The following is a 26,344-nucleotide window of genomic DNA, read 5'->3' as shown; positions in this document are numbered from 1 at the left end:
CAGATCTATGACCATATAGTGTGTTCCTTTTTTGTGGAAAATTTCTCTGTTCTCCTCCCTCCTCCCAAAAAGGAGCTACTAGTAGAGTTTCAGAACTTCCAAACCACATTTCTTGCTAATTTATTTCAAGCAAAGTACATTTTATGGGCTTATCTACTAATGCTTTTGATTAAAACACAAGCAAAACTCAACCAACTTGAACAGGTTGAATGCCACATCTGTGCAGAAGATATCAGCACACTTATTTATGGCTCAAAGAAACAGAGTCTAAATTAAAGCAGCTATTGCTATAGAGTGGATAAGCGGCCATTATGAATTATCCTTAATTATAGCGATTTCCTAAACTAATAAACCTGCTAAATCTTTATTGCAAAGGTTAGTTTACACAGCGCATATAAAATCCGCATGTGCTACGCATCAACCACCAGCTGTCTGACAGTGTGTTGCTATTGCAGTGAGTGTTCACATAAATTTTATGTTGGTTATATTAACAGTCAGTCCATATCACTACCCACAGATGCCAGTAGACATAAAAATTGCTCTCCAGTGAGCCTAAATATCCCTAGAAGCTAGTTGTGTCTAATGTTCCATGTAGTATTTGTACGTGAAAGCAGCAGATTGAAAAGTTATTTACAGATGAATATTTCAATCCAGTTAGTTCATATTGGCCTACTTAGGCTTCTTTGCTGGTTTATTTGTATGCTAAATAATTCACTAAAGGTTCTTGTTTACTTTCAAAAGTAGTTTCTATGAAATGCAAACAACCGAACCAACTTTAGGTGCTCAAAAGGCTAAGCAGCCCTGTTTTAAATGCAGGTCAGAGCTACAGACAGCATCTTGCAGATGGGCTGTCACTCACAGTTTTGCCCTTTTAGTTGCTGGGTTTTTAAAGAATTTACTGGGATTTGATGTTTTCATATAAATTTTTGGCAAGAATGGGTTATTTTTTCTTAATCTATCTTTTTTCGCAGACAAATGTGAAGTCCTTCAGGGTCTTCCCATTAAGCAGACAGTGCTGGCAGCATGCAGCATGTTGTGGGCTGTTAGATGGATTCTTGACAGTGCACAGGACTAGCAGGTGCAGTAGATATGTGATTCCTCCTGCTGTAGGACGTAAATACATTTTTGTGTGAATTTCTATGGTACAATGTTTGCATACCATTTGTTGTATACTTTGGTTTCTTGATTAATCAGAGCACTGGACAAATTCAGCCACTGTCTGTTCCTTTACTGAGATCCAGGAACTTAGGAACACTCCTAACACAGCACTGTCTAGATCACAGAGTTCATCTATGTGCTAACTTTTTATTTTATAATATTGATTTTATCATTTTTACTGTTTGTAGCAGGAGTTGCTTTATTGATATTTACTCAACCCCTCTTTGTGCAAACGCTGTAGAATACTTTGTTGCAAGTATTGACATACATCTGCTGGTTGCTTCACCACCATCAGCTTATTTCACCCAAATGGTATTCAGATGTTGTAATTGTTTCTTGCTATTGATTTTAGATTGCGTTTATAACATGCTTCCGAAGACCATAGCACACATGCTGTGTCTGGCTAGAGTTTCAATTCAATCTTTTCAACAAGAATATGAATCACACATATTTAAAATTGCAACAGCATAATATTTTAAGTCTAGATTTGCTTTGCAAAGACCTCTCAAGAAAGACTGAGACCAGTCAGTTCTTGCGAGATCGTGAAGGAGTATCTTAACACTTTCTAAAGAATAGTTGGTTATTTTTGCAGGCATTCTGAGCTATTAATGAATATTCTAGCATAATACTAGGGATGCTATACTGTCAATGGTGACCTGTCTTTGTACAAATATGTAGTTGCTCAGGCTTATGTTCATAAAGACATTTAAGAGCCAGTTATTTCATTGCCTGCATGTCCTACTGTTTGTAAAATGAAGACTTTTGGGCAAATTTCATCTTCAACAATTGCTAGAGGTGGGTGTATAGTGCAAAATACCTTCTACAAGCATTTCTTTAAAGAATGAGTGATTTCACTTGGTTTATGCTCAAGTCCCATCCAGTCTGCCCACAGAAGTTTTTATTAATAATCTAACCTACCAAAGTGCCGTGGAGGCACGTGCCTTTAGTGACATCCCTCAGAGAATGAAAACTCTGAATGTAAAATTAAAATACTTGCACTAGGAAATACACAAGGTTGAAGAAGCCTGCGATATCACCTAGTAAAATTAACCAGTAGAACGTGTATAACCTATCTGTTGACTTTTGTCAATTAGATTGTTTTTTTTCTTTTTTTTTTAGCCAACAGCAGTAGACCATAATCTTTGTCCTCAGTTTATATAACATTAGGAAACCTGACATAACCTTCTGAAAAATCAGAGTAAAGTAGGTGCTATAAAGTATAGGAAAATTTCTTCTTTTCTGCCATTAAAATGTGAGCTAACTGCCGAATTATTACTTATTTGATTGGTGGTGCATTTTGCACAGCAAATGCTGTTTTACTGTGCTGGTTATAGAATTAGATATCTATGGAAGATATCTCTTTGAAGAACTGAATAGTAATTTTTAAAATTAATTTGTATGCTTATTTTTGAAAACTGAGTTGCATTTTGTTTAATAAAAGAAGGGTGGTAAATTAAATACAGAATCCCTACGGAGGTTAATGGGGGTTTGCACCAAAAGTGTTTGGACAGTTTTGAAAATTTCACTTGCATTAAGAAAAAATTTAAAAGTTAGAATATTTCATAAACATGCAAGAGTATGTTTATCTGGAGGGCAGCTTCCTTCCACAGGGAATTAGGTTTTCCAAAAGGAGCCGAGTTGAACATTGTTAGTATTAAAATACAAAATCCAGCTACATTTGCCAAAATATCAGCAATCAAATTCAGTCCTCGTGTGATTGCATCAAATAGAAAACTTGGCCCCACAGCGTTAGCTGCGAGTAAAGACAAATCAGCAGTACTTCTACAACAGACAGGCAAAGAAAAAAAGCCATTATGAAATATTAGTGTACGTGTTGCGAGACATCAGTATTTTGCAGAAGCTGTCCCATTTGTCAGTGCTGCCCTAGTTGCCATAGAATACATACGTTTAAGGAAATTTTTCTGTGTAATTTTTATATGTAAAAAAAAAATCTGAATTCATTCCAACTCATGTGTAGCACTGAGACACACGAAGTTTATGAAAGGAGTTAAATTACATGCTTTGTATTTTGATAAGAGAGTGTAAATGTTTTGCAAGCCTACTAAATATTTGGAATGCAGCATTTTACAATGGAGAAATCGTGGCATCTTCAGACTGATTCGCAGCTTCCTGAGGACTTTTCCTGAATTCAGGGGAGGTTTCCTCTGTGCGAGGAGCTCAGGACTGGGCTCTGTCATCGGCAGTTAATTGGGCAGAAATCTGGCAATAGGAACCTTTGAAAGAAGCATATGAATGAAGGCAGACAGGCATCCTGCAACAACTAATTCACCCACATAACACATCTTTGAACTGTCTGAGGCATACCTAACTGTTTACATGCTACCAACAAGAGTAAATACTCTGAACAGAAGGAAGAGACAGAGTTGCTGTGAATAAAGAAAAAGATTACAAGACAGCCCATCTGCTAGAGAGTACCTGTCACCTCTAGTTACAAGCCGGAGGCAGCCCTACCTCGTAGCAACTAGAGAGACCAGTTTATTATTCAAACAGGAGAGAGGAAGAAGCTAACTTAGACCTCCACTTTCTGTCTGATATGGTGTCAAAACATCAGTTTCGGGGAATCTTGTGGACAGAATAGTGAGGATAAGTTGAGTCTAAACACTAACAAGAAAATAGCTAAAAGAATCCACAGCTTCAGCAAACTAAATGGCTATCCTTGCTAATAGCTGTGAAAGGGATTGAACACACTAGCTGTCGGCGGTAGACAAGAATTCTGCCAAGGAAAGTACTACTGGCAACGGGGACGAGAATTATATTAATAGCTAAGGTAATCTTGTTATCCTTAAGAATCCTGATTATAGTAATTTAAAAAACAACAACCTGGTTGTCATTGTACTGAAAGGCTGACAAAGGCACTTTTAGAGGGCCTTAAATTAAGCCACCTCATTTTCTTTTCTCTTTGGAATACCTATTGTTTATACATATATAGTAGGTATTGGAATACCTATTGTCTTTGGAAACCTATTGTTTATGCCTACAGCCAGGTCAAGTTTCACTCCTTCCATTAACATCTTCAAGGTCAGGTAGAGTGGTCACAGTCAGTTTTCACCGCTCTTATAATGTTTTTGTTTTATCTAGTATCCCTTAGAGAACAGACAAATTGGGTGCATACATGTAGCAGGCCATCTTGACATTGATTTTTGAAGGTTCATTAGATAAATGCTGACATCATAGATTGATGTCTCTTTAAAACAGTGCCTAGCACAGAACCATTGGGGGAATCAAAAATATCGACTTACCATGTTTGTGCAGAAGGCCCGCTGGAGATCTCCTGCATTAACGGGTCCATTAATTTAGGTGTTCTTTAATTATTCTAATTGTACACCTTGCAGCTGGAAACTGACTTTATTAGGACTTCTGGCTAGGTAGTCACACCTTTCACAGAGAATAGCAGTGGATAATAGTGACTTTTATCTAATTTGTCATCACATCTTGAATTGTTCAGGTTTTGTTTTGGTTTTTGTTTGTTTGTTTGTTTTTTCTTTATCGTGGGCTAATTTGCCTGTGTAACATGGTGGTAAAAATGAACAGGGATGCAGTGATGGGCCAATGCAGAGGCCAAGAAGCTATATGGTACTTTAGAGAAATACATGCTGGTAAAATAAAGTTGATGGTTTTGTTCGTGTTTAACCCCTCACCCTGGTACCATCAATAGATTGAAGACATCATTTGTATCTGCAAGTGTTTGTTTAATTAAGACCTCCTAAAAATCTTTGCTATTGATTCATTCCATTATCTTATTGATTAACTGCACTGGATCATGTACTTGCTCTTTAGTGGAAGGCAACAGTTTCAGCCTGCTGTCATTTACCCACAGATGTGAACAGTAAGCAATGTTCAGCATCCATGTCTGCCAAAGTGTCTTGTGTTTTAATGAAGTACTGGCTGCAATTCCCTGTATTACATGAGAAAAGCCAGTTGTCTCCTGCTGGTGGTGTGACCAAGCATAAAGGTTTTCTTCCAGTTATTCATAAAGCAGCTGCTTACCAGGGAATGTTAGAAAGTTGTGCTTTGCATTTCTATGGTACAATCTAGAGGTTTGGGTCAGAGAAGCAAATTAACACAGCTGACCTGCATATTTCATTTCCATGCTTTTGTATTTTGTTTTTTTCCGTACTGGAAAATAATGTCAAACAGGATTTTTTTTATAATATGATGTCATATTTGTACCTTGCAGCTTCACCTTGTGGAGTTTGCTGCATGACCTAGTATTAATATAAGTGGTGGGATGCTTTTATGAGATATACACAGTCTCTCTTAAGATTTCTCTCAGGACATTCAGACTGCTCAAGAATTGGACTGTCTGGCTACATTTGTGCAGCAACATGTGCCCTTGTTGGTCAGCTCTTTGTCATATTTTTATAAAGGAAGTCCCTTCCTTATGCCAGTGTGACAGCAATGTGGCGTGTGGTACCTTATTTTACAATTCCAGAAATAAGTTTCTGTGTTGGAACTGGGAATCTGACAACTCGGACCTGCGGGGACCAGCTGCCACAAGGTCACACAAGTGTAATGCACCCGTCTGCTTGCCCACCCCTAGGTAGGCTGAGTGCTGGCTTTAGAAATGCTCATGCCACCTCTCAGATTTTTAGAGGCTACCATTAGTAGCAAGACAGAGGTGGTGACTGACAGTAAAATTATGGGTAAGTTTAAAGCAAAGGAAAAAACCCAGCCCTGCATTTTCTCCTTCTGTCCTGACATTTGAGTGACAATCCAGATTGGTCCAGAGTAACTGCCAATATTTCAGTGGAAAATTTTAAAACATTATGCATGCCATATTGAAGTGTTTCATAGGAAATAGGACATATATTCTTTATTTTCACATGCAGCTCTTTCTTGACATTTCCAATATACTATAGGTACTGTGGGTGGTCTTCTAGTGAATGCCAGCGGGTTCTTTGTTGCCACTGTGAAGGGAGGGCTCAGAAACTCCCCCATGACAAAATCTCTACTTTTTTCCTCCCTTCTTTTTATATAAAAGGAAAACTTCTCCACTTGGGCCGTTTTAAAATTCTAGCTCAATTGAGACTTTTGTGTTTAGTTAAGTTTATATATCTGCTGGCATGCTTTGTTAATTTAAGCCAAACCCTCAACTTTACCTTGGCAGAGACACTGATTTTGTTGGGTTCCCTGCACCCTGTTAAATGAGCTAGTACCAAAACAACATCCAAAGGACAAATGACTGTGTTCTGATTACTTTTCAGGGTCTTTGATGGCAGCAGTAAGTCCTGACTCAGCCTTTATGATACCTTAGCATGGCAATTTTGAATGCCTCAGGTTATTTGTAACTGCATAAATGCTAAAATTAAATCACAAAGAAAAAGTTCTTTAAGTTCTTGTTGTTTAAGCCATCTCTGAAACCATATCATACAACTTTTTTTTTCCAGAATCTGCTTATGTGAAAATAGTAGGTTCTTCTGTTTGCTATCATGAGTAATTGTAATATTTATGATATAAATATGTAATATGTATCATATATGAGAAGTTACTAGCCAAATTCTGGAATTCTGCAGGAGAGGATAGAAAGGACTACCTTGTTCCACGATTCTCCTTTTCTTCCCTTCTGAATTTCTTCTGTTTATTTAACCCCAATGACTTCATCACTTTGGGGCTGCTGTTGTGGGAGATCCTGGCAATCTCCCAGGTGGCTGGTAATATCCTGGAAGGATTTGTCTCAGAACAGACCTAGAACTGAGTTTTGTATTTGGTGGGGAATCGGGGTAGGAACAGAAATACTTGCCTGACAGGTCCATGGAAGACTGAATGACTAAGGCAGAAGACTGCTATAGGTTTTAGCAGCAGGCTGGGGAGGGGGGGACAGGACAGGACTTGTTCCTTAGTTTGATAGGGCTTTCTCAATTACACAGTCTTGGCATCTATGTGATACTCTTTCTGTTCCATGTCTGGCTTGGATTTTTTGCTTAGCTTCAGTCTGCTCCTTTTCTTAGGTTCTGAGCACTTACTGTGATTAGAGAACAGAGCAAAAACTCAGCCAGAATGGGTTTTGTCCAGTTCTTTACCAGTAATTGAAATGATGGGAGAAAAGCTCCATGTGTCCCTTCTTATTTCATCTACAGATGGACTGATTGGACCCACTGTTTGTAAATTACAGTGCAGCGCTGTAAATTCACTTTAGATAGTCATACCCTGGATGACTTTAAATTGACTGCAGCTGGGTACTGGTGAAGCATAGCTATCTAGTGTTGATCACCTTGTTGAGGTCCCAGTTTACTTTGTAAGATCAAAGACATATACTATGTACTGCTCACTGTTACCTAAACTGCTGGGTATATCCTGGCTAGCTCAGGGATGCTTAGAGGAACTGGATCACACCTTTGGGTTGTGATTTAGGCTTTAGTAGATTATATTCGCAGAACAACAATACAGTTTCACCACGCTACTGGAAAACAGACTGGTTTTGTTTCTCACTGTTCTGAAATCCAATTACTTTGTAATCTTAAGTAATTCACCTATATGTCTGCAGGAAAATGTAGATAGTAGTAATCAGTATTGATAGAAAGAGTAGATGCGAGTCTCGGGAAAAATGGCAACGTTTTAGGTATTTTCTGTAAGGACAAAAAGTCAAATTCTTAAAAATTTACTGTAACCTTCCATTCAAAAGACACTTTAGCACAGGCTAGTGAAAGTATTTTACGTTCCCAAAACATGTATGAGTTTTGAGAGGTCTTTTGGATATATTTAACTGAAATTTCCAAATGGAAGTTACTTGTTTTGAATATGTTAAAATGAGGGGGTTTTACAATTTGGAAATGTCTTTCCAAAATATCTTTTAAATGTTTAATAAATTGAAACTGACCTTTTCCACCAACTTTTACAGTTTCAAGAAATTAGGATTTTCTGGGGAAAACATGTTTCATTGAAAAGATCCCAGCTAAATCTATTGAAGATTTATTATTTATCATGGACCAAATCTTGCTTTCTGTACCTACATAAATAGTTAATGAAAGTGCTTCCAAGCATAAAGCATGAAGTATTTGGACCAATGTTATAAAGTGCTTTGAGCTGGGAGAAATAGAAGCTGGAACATGGAAGTTACATTATAAGGAGAGTTATTTTTGTTCTGTAGAAAAACTTTTAATTGTCAAAGACTTTAAAAAGAAAATCTCTTTCTTTCCGTTTTGAATCCTACAAGAGTTAACTTTAACACAATTACTAACATTTTATTGCAGTTGTGAAAAACTCAACACTATTGTTTTGGTTACTGAGATTTAGGCAGAGATCAACTGGACAATTAAAATCTCCAAATAAAATTTCATTAATTGTCAAACTGAGCATGAGCTCCCAGTGGAAAGGACTCATTTTTAAAGTTGAAATTTTGATGCATAATGTCTTTACCAGTTTACATCTTTGCTGACTGGAGCATAGAAAGGGATTTCACAAAGTATGACATCTTGGTCTTTTATGGATGGTGAACTTACTACATTCATATAATAGATATCTGAACTCACGTCACATTATGTAACATCCATTAAAATAGGTTATTTTAGAAGAGAATAACACTTGTAATTGCTGAAACTGGCACAAGCGTCTGGAGTTACTTTGAAATCTGAAATAAGGTCTACATTAAAAAGCAATGGTAATCCAATATTTTGGGGAAAAAAGTATAGGGTTAATCCTACTGGCATATTAATATAATTTCTCAAAAAAAATTCTGTTTACCCTTTGAGATAGATTAATTCTGAACGTGCTTTCTATAGAATACTGAAGACTATATCAAAGTGAATGGGAGTCTTGTCTGAATAAGAACAGAATAAGACTGTATAAGTTAATATGAGGCATTGCAAACTGAAAGAAGTATGTTTGGAAAAACTAAACTAAAGCTTCATGAATCTTTCTTGTTAAGTAGATCTAGCAGAAACATATACAAGACAGCTTTCTCAATAGATAGGGACCACCAGAAGTAAATGTAATTAGGCAAAATGTGTCTAAGAACCTCAGTACTTGGGAAGTAATCCTATGCTGAGCCCTTGGCTGCTATCAGTGTATTAGCAATTTCCAGGTTAATTTTCATGTGGAATACTGCAGAATAGAACTATCCTAAAATAAATACATCATATCCACCCCTTCCTTGACTTCCTATATGACCTGTACAGTTCAAATACAAACTATGACTATCCTTGTATCTAGCGTGTTAACCAAAAAATGACATAGAAAACTTTTCTGCAAATAAGTTAGTCAGAATTTTCACTGATGTGAGTAGGTTTTTGTTATTTTCTTGTATTTGCTTATATTATTGGTGAATTTGGTCTTCCAGCAGAGAGTTTGGTAGGTCATTCCACACCAATGAGAAAAAAAGTGCACAATAGCACAGTCTAAAAGTAAATAAACAAAAAGCTCTGTGGAATTTCTGCTTCATGAAACATTGTCTTGTCGAGATTTCTTTTTAACTTCTTTTTTTTGCCCTCCATCTGAGCCCAGATATATGCCCGGTAGGATTTCTTGGAGGCTGTAGCAGGCTAAAACAGTCCCTGCTGTGATTGCTGGTACACACATGTTGGTTCTGTCCCTTTTTTCCTACAAACAGTAGTGTACATTTTTCTGAGTTTTTGGCCAGGGCTACCCCAGCAATCTTCTGTAAATGGGAGATACTTACTCTGGAAGAAGGATCCAAAGGCATGGAAATGCATGTTGATTTTCACTCACCCCAAAAGACTGGACTATCTGCATTTTTCCCCCTGCGATTCCCCGTCTCCGTAGGTAGGCAGATATCTTTTCACCTGGAAATGCGACAATGAGCAAACTTGTATGAATTGCTTTTGTTTCCTGACCACTTATTGCCAAAACAGTGAAGTTTACTTTTAATCTTGTCTATATTTTTACAAAATCCCTAGGGAAAAGGAGCTGATTTATGTACAGCTTAGCCTGAAGCACTTGCGTCACTGTACAATTTTGTATTGCTTGCTTAATAGACCACAAAAATCAACATCTCTTTGGAAGAACAATTTGTGCTTAAAGTAGTCACAAATTCCAAGAGATCCTGTTAAGGCAGGATGTTGTGAGAAACCCGGAGTTGGAACAAAAACTCTTGTTTCCTAATTATAATGTTAATACTTGGGAAACCTTAAGCCACTCTGTCTTGGTTTATGTCAATAAAGGTTTGGTTTTTCTTCTTTCTTTCTTGCCCATCCTGCTTGGGGAAGTTGGAAGTAAGTCAACATTTTTAGCTGCAGCATAAAAAGGTTTCAGTTGTCTATTATTATGGAAGCAGATGCTAGATTACATCTCTGAAAAGAGACAGGCAATCCGCATTTAAAATATCTTTTAAAAAACGAGGTCAAAAACTTCACAGATTTATAGGGTAAGTGAGGTTGGAAGGGACTTCAGGAGTTCTCCAGGCCAACTTCCTGCTCGAAGCATTATAATTGGTGAGATCAGTTCAGATTGCTCAGGGCTTTAACCAGTCAGAGCTTGAAAACCTCCAAGTATGGAGACTGCACAATTTCTTTGGCTGTCCTCATGTGAAGAAAGTTTTTTCTTATATCTGGTCAGAATCTCTCTTGTTTCAGTTTATGTCTCTTGTCCTCTTCCTGTGCAGCACTCTGAAGAGCCTGACTCTGCATTTTCTCGCTAACCTCCTCATAGATACTAGGAAGCTGCTGTTAAGTCCCCTTAAAGCTGCTACTTCTCCAGGCTGAACAAGCCCCATGCCCTCAGCTGCTTCTCACAGGGCAGGTGTTCCAGCCTCCAACCATCTTAGCAGCCCTCTGCTGAACTTGCTTCAGTTGATCAACATCTGTCTTGTATCAACAAGATCATCAACATCTCATCTGTCAGCTTGCTTGCTGACATCCAGGTGGAGTCCAAACCATTAACCACTATGCTCTGAGCCCCTAGTCATCAAAGTAATTTTTTTTTACCTTTCTAGGTGTCCATTCAACCTGGGATGATCTTTTTTCCTGCAATGGTTGTTTGTAGGTGCCTATATCAGACAAAGCCTCCATTTGGTCACATGCACATTGGTTGTTCAGTGTCTTAATTAGGTTCTATGTAGGTGAAATGCAATTAAATCATTAGTCGTACAGGAGCATAAAAGTGATATACAGCGATAGTCACGCCAAGTTTTAACTAGCACTTTAAAGTTTTCATATTTGAAAGATTAAAATAATAGGAATTCTACGTTGCATCTGCATAGCTTGCGGCATGAGCTCACTTACAAGAATCACTATTAAGAGCCTGCCAATGTATATTTTACATCAGTCTGGTTTCAACGTTCCAAAGACCTGGAGCAGGAGTTTTGTTAGGTTCAGTTCTGAACAGGTTTATTTAATATGAGGAGTGAAACTTTTTTTTGCCTTAAAATAGACATTAGTTACACAAAAGAAGTATGGCATAACATTGCTCATCTTGATCACATTATTCATGTTAACTTCACTAATTTTCATAGGATGCAGCAAGTAGTATATGCTTTTACAGAAGTATGCAGTATACATTTACACAGGAAATTAAGCACTGAAGCTAATATAAGATTGATGAGAAAAAGCATGTCATAGTATTACAAGCTGTATCAGATTCATGTGTCCAGATTAGGTTTAGAGGAAGTGCATGAAAACCAATGTATGGTTGCCTGGTTTCTTCTTGAACTATCAAATATAAAGCCACACATGAGCAATTTTGAGAGATGAATATAACCCCCCTGATAATATCAAACTCTTGAGTTCTTCTGACAGCCACTGATAAAACCAGCTGATTTGTAGAATAACACATTGTCCATTCCTTCAGACAACTGAAATTACCTGGTCATAATGAAATGATTTCATTTTATTCTTGTAAAATCCATTTCTAACAACATACAGATTTTTAGCAGTTTCTGTTGTGATGGATAATTTTACTGATTTCAGGCAGCAGCTAGAGCTTCTAGCCACCTCCTACAGAAGTCATGAGTTGTTCTATGTATACATTCATATCAATGTTACATATTTGTTTCATTCCACAGATCGCTAAACATTCCAGGTGTACTTATGCAGGCTATATGGATCTCTGTGTAAGAGAATCAGTAATGCTGTTGAGACCCTTGTCTGAAGATGAGCGCATGTTGATTTCCTTTGTTGAGTCAGAACCAGAGTATACAAAATTTTGTGGGATTGAGTTAACAGTTTATTGAGGTGCAGGGTTGATAAAATACTTCAGTATGCCTAAGCAAAATGTCTTGATTTTATTTTAATCTTGAATTTTCCATCAAAAAATCTTTCTGTAATTGTTGTTCCACTGTTTTTGAAGGGGAAAAGAAATATCAGCTTTAAAAGATGGCAAGACCCAGTCGTTTAATGTATAGATATAAATGATCTAGGCAGCTTGTCTGTTCAGCTGTTTGTTGTGGAAAATCTACATGTTTCCATCTTCCTGGAAGACAGCAATCTGAACTGCAGTTAATCTGCTAGATTTTTGCTGTAATCAATATTACTATAGTGTCTTGAAATGATAAGTATATGGTTAGTCTGATTGACATTAACCCCCTTCTGCACATACATAATACCTTTTGACTATTCTTAATGTAAATATATAGCATTCTTCACAAGCATACCTTTTATTTGATGAAAATATATTTTTTAAACTAGCTTGTTGATGTTGGTTTTGCACTGTTTCTGTATTAGCATCACCATCATACAGGTTAATTTGAACATTCTACTTTGGAAGACTACCACGTATCAATTTAACTTCTTCATTAGATTTATACCAGATTTCATTTGCTCATTCTTTAGCAGAATGTGTATTTTGATGAAGTTAGTGCTGTGATGTTTTCCTTTTATTCCCCAATAGCAAATCTGTTCACAAAACTAATAATTGCTGAGTCTATATTGTCACTTACCATTTTCTACCTTGGAGTCTCTCCTCCACTGTAAAAGAGAGTAGGTTTGCTAATACAGTGACCTGTTTCCCAGCCATTTTATATCTTGCAAGACAGTGATGTTTGCATGTAACATTTCTCCTGTCATTCCCTCAATTTAGAAAGGATGTCTGATCAGCATAAGCTCAAAGTATGTAGTGTTTCCAGTCCTTTTTCCTTGGTGAAAGTAAAGTGCTGAATGAAACAGATTCAAAATAAACTCTTTGATTAATATAAAGTACAGACAAGAACATTGGCTAGCAATTAAGAACAGGTTTGAGAGTCTGAAAAATTATTGTCTGAAGATTAAAAAGCATGAGTGGTAGATAATCAGAGATAAAAAGAGGTAAAAGAGAATAACTGCAACAATGAAGAACAAAACGTGGCATGATGCAGACCAGGGGAAAACAGCCAAGGTCGAGCATTCAGTAAGGTTGTAAGTCTTCAGAACTTTGGAAGCATCAGCATCATGGTGAGAAACATGAAAACAACAAATTAAACACTAATGTACCCTGATTAAGAGGTACAGGCAGACAGAGAAAATAATTTTGTAACAAATACTCTACAAGAGATTGTGTTTGTATACCATACAAAAAGTGCAAAAAGGATGAAGACAAAAACCTTAAACATAGGAGTTATAGTTAAAGTCTAGTTATAGAAAGACAAAAATGGTGCTTTAATGAGCTGCCTGATGCTGAGATTATTACAGGTGACCAAAACCCCACCGCTTTCTAGACAACTGAGCAAATCATGAAGAAATCCAAGGGGCATTGAAAGTGGCCAGGTACAACAAAGCACCAAGTGCTGAAAACATTCCTGCTGAATTATTAAAAGAAGCAAAAAGTGAGTTTTGTTTGAAGCCTTTAAGTGGAGGTATAAAGACTTTTAAAGGTATAATTTAGAGATCTAAAATAAATTTAAACAGATGAAAATTGGGTTGTAATTAAAAGAAGAAGGGCATGTAGAGTACCACTGCATCCCAGTCCTTATTACAGCCTGTAGGATTCTATCTTTGATACTAATCTATAAGCTTGCTCGCTATTTGGCAGAAATACTAAGAAAATACTGGTGAGCCTATTAAAAAAAAAAAAAAACATGTCCACTATGAATAAAGTCTTTTTGTTATTTCATATTAGTGTGAGGCTTGGAAAAAGCATACACAAATGACCTTCACCGGCTTTTGGACAGCTTATGATGATGCCATTTTCACCTGCTTACATCTGTTTAAAATAACAAGAAAGATGTCATCCAGATAGGTAAAAATGAAACTAGTTTTATCATGTAAGGCAACATAAGCACCCAGAAAAGCTTACAAACAGTTTGCAGTGATAATCATGCTATATAGTTTAGGTACCTAGAAGCATTAATTACTAATAACAACTTAAGGAGAAGAAAATAAGGCACAGTCCAAGCAACAATGTGTGTTTGCTTCACACTTTTTTCTGTTGAGAATTTTTAGTTTCAACTACCAAGGTAAAACAAGCTGAAGATGTGTGAAGCTAATTAAAAAGAAAACAAAAAAACTGTTGTTGTACATCTGTTTGAGGCCTCAGCACTTATGGTAAAGGAAATTGAGCAATCCTATGGAATAAAATATTAAGGCACATTTTTTGGGTGGACCAGAGAATGACTGATGTACTAAAATGTAATAAGGAACTGTGGGAGATTGGTAAAGAAGCAAGTGTATGAACACGAAACCAAGCATATTCAAGGCCAGAAGAGGTAGGAAAAAGGTCAGAGAGACCAGCTAAGTGTCTTTTGGAAGCTCATTCTTTTTGGGCTTGATCTTATGCCAACAAAAGGGAAGAAGGAGCAATAGTAAGTGAATGAGTCCTAAGATACTTAGTATCAATTACAGCAATAGAGAAAAGATACTGCTGACATAAAATGGGGCAAATTATGAGTGCAGCTGAGGACCTTTAGGGTTCACAGGCCCTAGCAGATTTTTTTTAATATCTGGTAATTCCTATAATAACAAGCAAAATGTTTTATTATTGATCATATACAGTAACTGTTTTTTCACCAACAATTAATTAAATCCATTATCTACATTATTATAGGGTACATAGGAAGGGGTAATTTATAGAGGACTTTATAGCAGATATAACTTATTTGGTCATTCCAAGAATCTGGGATCAAATTTGAAAGCAGTATCCTGCTCAAGTTTCTTTCCTAGGCTGCTGTGCTCGAGCCCCTTGAAAGCTGCCTGTTATTTCCTACCCATTTGTTATAGTATCCTGTTCTTGGCAATATGCCTACTATTTAAGGTACTTTCATTAATCACCCATAAGTTAATTTCTTTGCAGGCAGAATCTCTGATCTCATTATGTTGTCTTTAAAGCTGAAGGCCTCAGGTGTTTTTTTTACTTTGATATCCCTGTAAAAAGATGTTCTTAAGTTAAAGGACTGTGTCTCTGGGGACTCATTTGGTAGTCTTTGAAAAAGTGACAGTTTGGGCAATCATAAAGCAATATTCACATTTTCATTTAAAAGTTACAAAATTCAGTGACTGATGCAGCTGTGGAATGTGGATCATGTCCTGAAAATAACCTGTGCTCCATGGATTGCCTTGCAATGGTACATAGAAGAATTATTCTCACAGGCTGCCTGGTCTCAGGGCTAAACACACAATCAAGTCAGTGGTAACATGACAAAATCATTTTTCGTGCCCCATGACATGCAATTCTTTTTCTAGGGGTTATGTGCATATTTTAGCTAATAGCTGTGACTCTGTTGTACTTCTTTCTGATTTTTTTTATAGCAGCCACACGTTTAAAAGTTTATATACTGATCCGTGACTCCGTGTAGTACATTTGTGCTTTGAGATGTTTCTTTTCAGAACAGGCTGATCATTTTTTTCTTTTTTTCTTTTTTCTTGTCTTCTTTTTTCTTTCTTTTTTTTTTTAAGATAGATGGCCATTTGCAGTACGTGGGAACAACAGTCAAACTTGATACGTTGCATACACTATGAGTTTAATGCTTTTTCCATTGCACGTCATTTCCCTAATGTTACCTGAGGTATTTCGAGACATATGCATCCCTGTCTTCTGTCTTTCAGAGTTAACTTCAACTTGAGCAATAAAATATGGGTGCTTTTTAGAGCATTAAATCTGGCGAGTGGAAATTTGTCATGATGTCTTTCAGGACCACCAGGTGTATGTCAGAGAGTGGGAAAGTTGCTCCACAGGTAACTCAAATCTCTGTGAGCAAGCCTAGTACATGAAGAAGCCATTTGTATCCCACTGAGTCCGGTAATGTTGAGCACATTGCTGAGATTTACACGAGTCCAATCTATGCAACTGATAAGATGGCTGCAGCAGGGATGACCTGAATCACTGCTTCTCATGCCTCAGAGGCTGTGGCACTGGTGGGGTTTTTGGTTTTTTATTTGTTTTGGTTTTAGCTGGGTCAAAGCTGCTGTGAAGGGTGCATTTTATTAAACTAGGCAGCTGGAAAGCAGTTAGGTGGAAGAGCTTGGGAAAGGAAGCCACATTGCCTCTTGGGCACGGAGTGGAAACACTGGGTCAAAGGTAATACGTTGGCAAAGGCCCTGAATGTCTGTTTCTGTACCTTACTTAGGGTTGCCCCAATGCTTTTAGACAGAATTATTGTCAATGGTATTGATTAGATGTTCTGATAATCTAGCAAGCTTCCTGATGTGTTAAATTTCCTTCTTTCACGTGGCGTTAAGTGTGGAAGAAGTATATGTAACTGCAGAAGTAACTCTCAGTGGACACCCCCAAAGTATGACTGCTTGCCATCAATTGTGCTGTGCATGCCAGTTCCAATTAGTCATTTGCCTGTCACTTTTAACACTTTCTAGCAATTCTGTGTACCCCTACTAATACACTATCTACTTCTAGGGTTTTCATTTATGTTTTCATCAGAAGAGATTACACAAAAAAGTTTTATTTTCATCAGACATAAAAAAAAAGTCTGAATTAAATTTCTGCTTCACTTACAAAATGTATTCTTAAAAGTGTATATTCAAACTCAAAAGTGAGCAAAGAAAATACGGACTCCAGGATAGCAAAATTTTGTATTTAAAGCAGGTTTTCAGAACAGGAGCAAATGTAACATTTGACCTTAGAAGTTAAAATTTGAAATGCATCTTCGAAGAAAACCTAACTTCACTTAAGCTTCTGGTTTCTTTTGCATAGTTGTTTGATAGTTGTTTTATGAACAAATTCTTACTACGGAACATATTATCAAGTTTTCAATCTACTTTAGCTTGTGCTTTGAAGCAGTTACGATGTGAGAGGAAAGGTGTGAAGACCTCTTCCTTTTCATTGGTGTGCACACATGTACAGTAACAACTTCCGTATTTCCCATTTTCCATCACCACAAACACGGAAGAGCTGTTACTGCAGACAAGATGAGATGTCTTTGCTAGTTCTGTCTAAAGGGTCTTGTGTCACGTCCCACCTAATCAACAGCCCCTCCCTTGCTGCCATAATGGAGAATGGTGGTAGGGCAACCTGTGAGCCTTGTTGCAGCCCACAAGACGGCGCCCAAAATTCCCATCAGTCAAAATAAGACCTATTACAGCAAGAAACGGGTTAATGATTGTATCTCTACTTCAGCAAATGCACAATAAGGAGCTAGATTAGTAGAGATGAAAAATTTATTGCAAAACTGCCACAGTATTATGAAAAACAAAATGATTTCATTGAGCAGTAGTTCTGTTACTATAATCCTAACGATAAACTCTGTTACAATAATAATAGGAGAAAAACTAATTGCAGTGAGGACAGGACAAATCTTTTTTAATCCTCGTTGTCATCTCGACTAAATCCAAACCTATTTGTATTAACCTTTGCTGACAGAGTCACATGATGGACATAATTTCTTGTAATTTACCAGCAGTAGATCTAACCTTTCTTCATCAAATATTCATAAAGGCATGATTCTCAATGATTTTCTGTCTCTTTTCATATTTACAGCTTGTTGTCTTCTTCCTTTTTACTATAATTTGAACACAATTGAAGTCAGATGGAATTAAAGTTAAATTGCTTTAGTGGCTACAGTACCTGAAAGCAAAGAATAACTAATTGAAATTTCTTACAAGTAGAGATCATGCTGTACTCTGATGTGACTGCATTAAACAGTCCAAATGTCCTTGCCTTTTGAGGGAAAAAAACCAACCCAGATTAAATGGCATTGGTTCTTGTCACTTGCATAACAGTTTAAAGTGTGTGTGTGTCATGTATCTGCATAAAAACACACATGGAATTCAAAGTATGTAGCTTTACTGGATCCATGGACAAGGTATTTGGGTCATGAAAAGAAATGCTGTGGGCTTGATTCCTTGTTTAGGTGTAAATAAGAATAACCATTCAACTCAATTCAATTATGCTAGTGTAAAACTGATATAAAAGGTTGAAGATAAATCAATTTGATTAAGGCAGTGTAGAACTGCTATGAGACTTAGACTATGCATCTTCTTCCATCTAAGAAGTTTAAATCTGAAATGTAATTTATGCTAGCTGTAGAATGACCACACTTCCCAGTGGATTTTTTTAATGAGGAAATAAGACTCTCTTAATGCAAATATAAGGCATAATGGCAAATATTAAACAGAAATTCCTCTAAAATATTATAATGTGAGAAATTCTCACTGGTATATTTGAATTTAAGATGACGAGGTAATTGTTGTAAACATTCTTTGCATCGTGCTATGAACAGAAACTATGCCTGTGAGTAACTGTAATAGACAATTTGGTATCACTGTGCTCATTCTCTCAGAATAGCTTATGGATAAGTGGAAACAATATAAATGATTTAAAATAAGCATAGCTTTAAAATGCAATGCTTTTTAAGTAAGCATAAAATGCATAGGCTTTTTTCTTTCAATGCAATGCTTTTTAAGTAAGCATAAAATGCAATCCTTACTTTGTCTTCATCACTTTGTTGCTCAATTCTGGGTGCATGCCAGTCAGTAACTGAGCTGTTAGGACCTTGCTTAACATTTTTCAGGTATGGCTGTCATTCTTTTTGTGAGCAATCCCTACTGTCTAATGTGATGAGCTGCTGAGAGCCGTCAGCTCCCATTTTCATCACTGAGAACTGAATGTTTGGCACCTTCTAGCATTAAATCTCTAGAGAACAGAGGGTTCTAGCAGCTCATAAGTAGTGAGATATTGCTGAAAATTAATGAAGAAAATGTCTTAAAGACACATTTGTCATAACTTTTTTTTTTTGTGGAAAAGTAGAGAGGATTCTGTTGTTTGTGCCAGGTTCCTGTACAGCAATGATCAGATGAGGATTACTGATGAAAAACACTTGTTTCTTTCCTCAAACTAGTTGTAATCTATGAAGGAGTGGATGAAGGGGCATTAACTGACAGAGCACTTACTGAATTTTGAAGGAAGTGTTTTAAAATCGTTTTATCACAGAATTTCTGGAACTTTTGCAGGTATGCTAAGCACACCTGTAATCTATATTTCCTTTAGCTTTTCATCGTGCTTTTTTCTTTGCCTATGGCATCCTTTGTAGGGTTGGATTCTGATTTGAAGGTGCATGGCCTGTTACTGCCAAATTAAGAGAGAGAACTGAATGGTGAGAAGAAGGTAGTAGTAGTAGTCTGATGGGAAGGCAGCTTGTCCAGTGGGTTAGGTACCATCAGTGAAATTAATTCAGTTCTTGACTAGTTCAAGCACTAATTTCCCATGCATTGAGACCACATTGCCATGACACCAGAAGGCAGGTGTGAGGTGTTCGGATGGAGCAGTGATGAGAGCACAGAAAGTAGTTAGATAGGTGCTAGAAGCAGATGAGCTTACAGGATGCGTTTTTATTACAACGTCAAGTCTTCGTTTTAAATTTAGGATATTTGAAGGTAAGTGTAGAGGTTTTAAAGAATTTCTTAACTGAAACCAAATTAAATGCTATGGAGAAAAATGTAAGAAGGCTGTCTTGGAAGTAGAACAAGTTATTTAAAAGGCATAGAGAATTAAAGAAAGTTGTTACTTCAGTTCAATTTTGCAGAGAATTAGAGCAAATAGTATGTATGACTTCGGTTGTACTAGCCTTAGTCAAAGAAAAGCACTTTCTATATCCATAATAATAATGAAATTAAGGGGAATTATTCCTATTATGTACATGCATATTTGAAGATTTGTGTTATAATTACTAATTCACCAAAATAAAATTTTAAAATTACCAAAATTAAGAGCTATCTAAATTCTCCACTGCTTTAGGATAATGCTGAATTAAGAGCACTTATTTGCATATAATTAGAGCTTTAAATTAATTGTATAGGGCTTTAAATAAAACAATTTTATAGTAATTTGTAAAACTGCATTTCCTTTCAGGTGACAGCTTTAAGCATTACAGAGGAATGTTTATAAACTCCATAAGTAGTATAAATGGCATTTTCAGGTCTCTCCTAATATTGGTTCTCATTGTCTGAAGTCACAGCTTGGTTATCTTTAGACGTATATCCAGCTGAACATTTTAAAGTGGAGACAGCTTTAAAGAACAGAAAGCCAAACAAATAAACATAACTAACATCCTCTCATCAGGTTTTGGTATGGAACTATGGTTTGTTCTTTACAGCTCAGAAGACTGCAGCAACATTAAGTTAGATGAGATACCCGAGGTCATACTCTGGAGTTACACAGAAAGTCCATAAAAGGGAGTGTGTACACTCTCACAATTATTCAGAATTTGCTTCTTTCTTGCAAATAAAAAAAAGAAAAATCGTAAAATAAAACACACCAATTTATTCATTGAGTGTGCCCATATTTGTAGAATTCTACTGAGAAAATGGTGGTAAAAATACCATATTTTTACTATGACCAACATAGGAGGAAAATCACAGGACTTTTCATAGATTCATGACAAACAAACATAACATCTTCAAAGGGCTTATGGCAGATACAGAAAGAGCCTAGTCCTGTTCATTCACCAGTATGCGGGATGTAATAAAGAGAATCTGAAACCAAATATTTACGTGTGGAAGAAGTGGTTACAACCTAGAGATTTTTTTTTCCTCCCTTTTCCGTATCACCTTAATTTACGAGGTTCCCCCAGTCTACAAGTTTAATATAACCTGTCGTTGATGCAGTGAAATGTTCTTCAGCATTCTAATGTAGCTGGTTACTCAAGCATAATAAAGATATAGAAGGAAACTGCACGGGGTTCTCACACATTTCATATTATATATGTAATTTGTTTATTGTAGTGAGCTGGTTATGTTTTAACAGGTCAAACTGCTTGCTCTTATGGGAATATGATGGGAGATTCTGTACAGGGAAAACACACAGAGTTCATAATTCGTGCACGTATTGAAAGCATGGTTTTAGTCTATTTGTATTCTAAAGAGAGTGCTTAAAAGTGTCTGGCATGTGGTTACAGGTTATTTCCAAGAAAACTTTCTTCCTGGCGATGTGTTCGTATTGCCTGATTTATGGCAGTCAAAAGAAACAAGACAATTAAAAGTTACTATGCCAAAGTTACACCCTTCTTTGGCAGACATGAATCTTGACGTAAACTTTGAGTTTAGACTGTCTTTGTATTTAGAGAATTTGTGATTATCAACATAATCATAACGCTCATGGTAATTCCAATAGACAGTAGTGAACACTGTACAGTAATTGAAACTATGTGCTTCAGATGAATCTCAGAGACTTTAGCTTGTATAACTGTGCATCTAAAAAGCGTGAACGCCGAGTTAGCAGTCTGCTGAAAAACTTGACTTTCCATCAGTCCCTTGGCAAGGGCAGGAGGTTATTGGGACTAATCAAGTTGGTCTTGTGGGTAGCCGGTGAGGCCTTACGGTTTCCCAGGTGACCTTGGTCCTGTAATGCACTGTAAAGGGCTGACTTTCTCCATTAAGAGTTTGTTTGTGAGAGCTGGAAAGGTGACTTGTAATACAGCTGCTTTTTCCTGATTCTTCCATAATGACATTTTGAACAAGCAGATGATGTCCTTTGATTCAGTGTGACCTTGTATGTTTTGGTGTTTCCAGGATGCTTTAAGAGAAACGAAGTAAATGAAACAATAAACACGCTGTTTACTTACATTTTTGTATCTTGAATATTTTTCATAAATTACGTGACAAATTTTAATATTAATTAAATATATGTGTGTATACATACCTTTTGGCCAATTCTCTTTTCAGTTAAACCTATGTATATTAAAAAGTTAGACTTATACCTGTCTGTGCAAGACAATGGAGGATATGGATGCTTCTAAAGGTTTTTATTCCCTGCATCAGGGTTTTTCTCTCCATAGTGGTATTGGGTTCAAAGGCTAAGCTGGTAATTTGGGGACTTTGACAATAGAAGTCTTCTGTCTTTTTTCATTCTCCTGGAGTATTCATTCCAAATAGAATGTATAATTTTACAGCAAGATGTATTACAAGGTATTTTTAAAGTCTTACTCAAAGTAAGCTCATTAAAGAATGGTTGTGTAAAAGTTTGAGCACCATCGTATTTAGGATTTTTATGTCAGCTGTTTTGACTTCTATCACAAGTTACTAAATTTTATCCTTTTATCGCTGTGCTAGCTGTGTAACTGCATGGTTTCCAGGCAGGAATCTTTTCTTGATTTGAAGATGTCAAAAATGAAGAATATTCTGTTCCTTTAATAGTTTGTCCCAGTGTGTGATTGACTTCATCGTAAAAAACAGGCATATTTGAATCTCTCTGGGTTCTTTTTCAAATTCCAGCTTCCTCTGCTAGACAAGAGAGCTCTTTCATACAAGATGCTTTCCTTCAATCTATCAGATAAGTGAAGCAAATTGAGTTAATCATTATCGCATATTTTCTACCTGTCTCCACAGTCTCTTTGCTCTCTTCAATGTACTTCTAAAAAGCGGGACACAAGGTTATTCCATGTTACTCTCATATTTGTCTACCTCGTGAAATACAGAAGGATTAGGTACTATACTGGGAATTAATTTTGAGTTGTCCGGGATATCTACATTGTTTTCAGATGCAGTGGTTTTGAGCCCAAACTCATCAATTTTCCAGTCATCCTTCTCCCTATCATTGCATGTAGTTCTATAACACATTTGGTCCTGATCATTAAGTGACCCAGCAGGGCTAAGTCCTGTCCACATGTTTTTTAACCATATCAGACTCTGTGCTATCTGCAAAAATTGTCAAGTAGCAGATCATTGACATTTACTTCCAGAATACTGATGAAAATGTGACTAATACTGGCCACCGTATTGGTCTCTGGAGGAATCCCTTGTGAGGGTCACCATGCGGTAGTGATTCCCCATTGATGTTTATCATTATGTTACTTGATAGCCATTACTTACTTGCGGTGTATGTTCTGGTGACGTTCAGTGCTACTTGGGAAAAAAAAAATCATTCACTAGCCGGTGTAAATCAGTTTATCCGATTCCTCCATAGTTTCTCCTAGTAACTGAACTTGTCATCTTGAAGGGTTTGTCCAACAAGATTTGTTTTCCAGAAAAAACATACTGATTGGCATGCTTTATATGTTCTTATTATCTGTCAAATGAATCCTGTACCAGCTCTTGTATTGCCTAATGATATGCTGCAGGGCCTGTAGATACCTGGATCACTCCATTGCCTTTGTCATGATAGTAGCACCCTAACAGTCTTTATAATTTCCATAATTCAAATCAAAGTTATTGGGACACAGAGTTCTTCAGTCTCTTATAAGTTAATAACACAGCATAGTGCCAGACATTAACATCTCTAAGAGGGCTGGCTGTATGCAAAGATGAATACTGTTCTTTTTTGTGTGTGTTCTGGAGCAAGTTGAGAAAAAAAAATCAGTCTGAACACTGCTAAAAGCTTCCTGGCACAGCCCTAGCTGACTTCTACCAAGAGAGTTTTTTTGCATTGGTAGAAGATTATTTGATTCCTACACCCTTCGTTGTTTCTGAGTAAAACATACAAAAGGCAGACTGGCAGACAAGATTTTTTAGGCCCCAGAGTTTTCATAATGCAAAGGTGTTCTAAACCTTCCAATTAGAAAGGTCACAAATATCTCTAGAAGATTGGTACCTTGTTTAAATTATGAGACAAATGTAAATGAATAGCATTTTTCTAATATCTCGTCAGAAGGAAAAAAAAAGGGGGGGGGGGGGGGGGAGAAATCCATGGAGCAGTCCTCAAGGACTGGAAAAGAACCTGTGGTTACAGTGTGATTTCACCAGTGTTTTACTCTGGCTGGACAGACAAGCCGACATTAAGTAAACTGAGCCTGGTAAAGTCATTAAGGCTTGGAAAAGGGAGATTAAGTTGATATCTGTTAACAGAAAGTAGCTGACCCAGGCCTGTCACTGTTTGGGCAGGTAACAGTGTTCTATGTGCTCGATAGTGGTGAAATGCTAGAAAAGCTAAAGTGAAAGTGGAAAGGACAAATTCTGTAGGAGAAGGTCTAAGAAAACGGGCTTTTTGTCTTGCTGAGGAATGTCATTAACTTCCCTAGATGCTCTTAGTGGCACTTCAATAAACAGGAGAGCATGTGAAATTTCCCTGTAGAACTGCACACATCCGAGAAATACAAACTACAAATTAATAACTCCTCAGGAGTACTTAAGAAAGGAAAAAAGAAGAAAGGACACCTCCTGTTTGCACCAAAAAGAGGAGGATTATGTAGCTATTGCCAAACCCCTTAAAGTTTACATTAATTCCTTGGCAGTAAGACAGGTTGGAGTAATAGCATTTCAGAAAAAAAAAAGGTGAACACATACTTTGCATTTTAGATTAATATAATCACAGTATTATTTGCAAAAGCAAACTAAGTAGGAGGGATATTAGGTCTGTTGCATGCTCAGGGAAGTAGTGTTTCTTGTAACACAGGAAGAGAAGTAGTTATCAGCAGTTTATTGAAAGAAATTGCTAATGTAACTCAGCTGGCAAGCAATAAACTAGGAAAAATGGAGTCTGAAATACACCATTCATAGACAAAATAAAAAACATGGAAGGCCAAGACCATCCACTTTTCATAAAGTTTAAATAACTGTTCTTTAGCAGACACAGAATGAAGGAAGACAAAACACTAAGTCTCTTGTGAGTGTAATGAAATGGAGACTTTTCATTATGTGTATCTTGATTTCCCGTGAATCTGCACAAAGTATGGAGGGATGGACGGCTTATGGCACCCAATAAGAGGAGATTTCTGTTTCCTTGGGCTCAAAAAATTACACCATTATCCACAGAATTTGAACCTGACAGTGTGGCTACCACGTAGGTTACTTGGCAGAAATCCCTGAAAAGTGCTCCTAGTACATTGTTATAGTCTTTCGGATAACATGTGGATGATTCATGCCCATTGCATAATTAATTAGAGAGAACAGGTCAGTGCAGTACAGGGACTGGAGACTAAATGTGAGGATGAGGACTGGGGTAGGGATAGAATGGCTACCTCAAGTTCTTAAGAAAAGTTGCAGTTAATCATGTATATGTATACGGCTGTACACTGAGCAGTGCTGTAGAGATCATCTCTAGGGACCCCACGCAGTGAAGCTTTTAAGCCTATGCTGAACTTGAAATCTATTTGAAAGTTCCAGTGAGCTAAAGGAGATTTAAATATGTGACTATGCATTTTGCTCAAACCTGATAGAAGATTGAATCAGGTCCTTAATTAACTAATGTAAGAGGCCTTTGGAATTCTGATGTGGTGTTTTAAGAGGAATTATATGACAGAATAACATGAGAGTAGCATTGCAGGTCAATCAGCACAGCAGATGTCAGCTTCTCTCATTAACAAACTTCAGGTTTTGTAGCCATTTTATAATAAAGTATTAGGCAAGAGAAAGCACATAAATGTTTGAGAATGAATTTGAATTGTGCCTTGCAAATACTAACAAAATAACCCATCTGAACTGCTCTTAAGGTGTTGGCACCATGTACTTTATTATCATTAGAGTGTTCCCTATGGCAATAACTTCATCCAAGAAGAATTTCAGGAGTAGTTGCATTATCTATTGAAAAGCAATTTTTTACTTTCTATTGAGGCAAGATAGTTTTACGAATAACTCTGAAGTTTACTCCGAAGGCCATTTCAATCGTCCGTAGATCTTATGATATTATGTTCCCTTCTTTCGTTTCAAATTCACAGCATAAAAAAGGAAAAGAATGACATAAATTGGATGTTAGAAGAGTTCTGAAGATAGACATCAGAAGAATTCAAGAGTAAGAAGAGAACTCAGCATTATTTGTTATTTTCCATCCTAAAGTAAAAAGAGAACAAAGCATCAAAAGCATCGGTAGTGAGAGATAGCTCAAAGCCAGGACTCTGTATATCATAGCATATAAAACAAGTGAGTTGGCACCACCGAAAGGTCTAAAGTCTTAGTCTGTGGTTTAAAGTCATTGATATAGCAGTCAC

The 26,344-nt window shown here is 36.8% G+C and overlaps 1 protein-coding gene across 4 annotated transcripts in view; it reads left to right on the top strand.

The window, feature by feature from the left end:
• FTO (FTO alpha-ketoglutarate dependent dioxygenase) overlaps positions 1 to 26,344 on the top strand; it is a 254,058-nt gene that overhangs the window by 211,905 nt on the left and 15,809 nt on the right. The window contains exon 9 of one of the 4 annotated variants that reach the window (XM_087739734.1): positions 972 to 1,104. The exons of the other annotated variants lie outside the window; for them this stretch is intronic. Coding sequence (XP_087595860.1) covers positions 972 to 981 — 10 coding nt within the window. The 3' untranslated portion in view covers positions 982 to 1,104. Of the gene's footprint in view, positions 1 to 971; positions 1,105 to 26,344 lie in introns of those variants that run through there. 4 annotated transcript variants of the gene reach the window in all.

Source organism: Nipponia nippon, unplaced genomic scaffold (genome assembly GCF_047370975.1).
Source record: "Nipponia nippon isolate SJK-2023a ecotype South Korea unplaced genomic scaffold, ASM4737097v1 scaffold_7, whole genome shotgun sequence".
NCBI classification, from domain to species: Eukaryota; Metazoa; Chordata; class Aves; order Pelecaniformes; family Threskiornithidae; genus Nipponia; species Nipponia nippon.
Note: the sequence above shows the minus strand (reverse complement) of the source record. Positions and strands in the feature narration are given on the sequence as shown.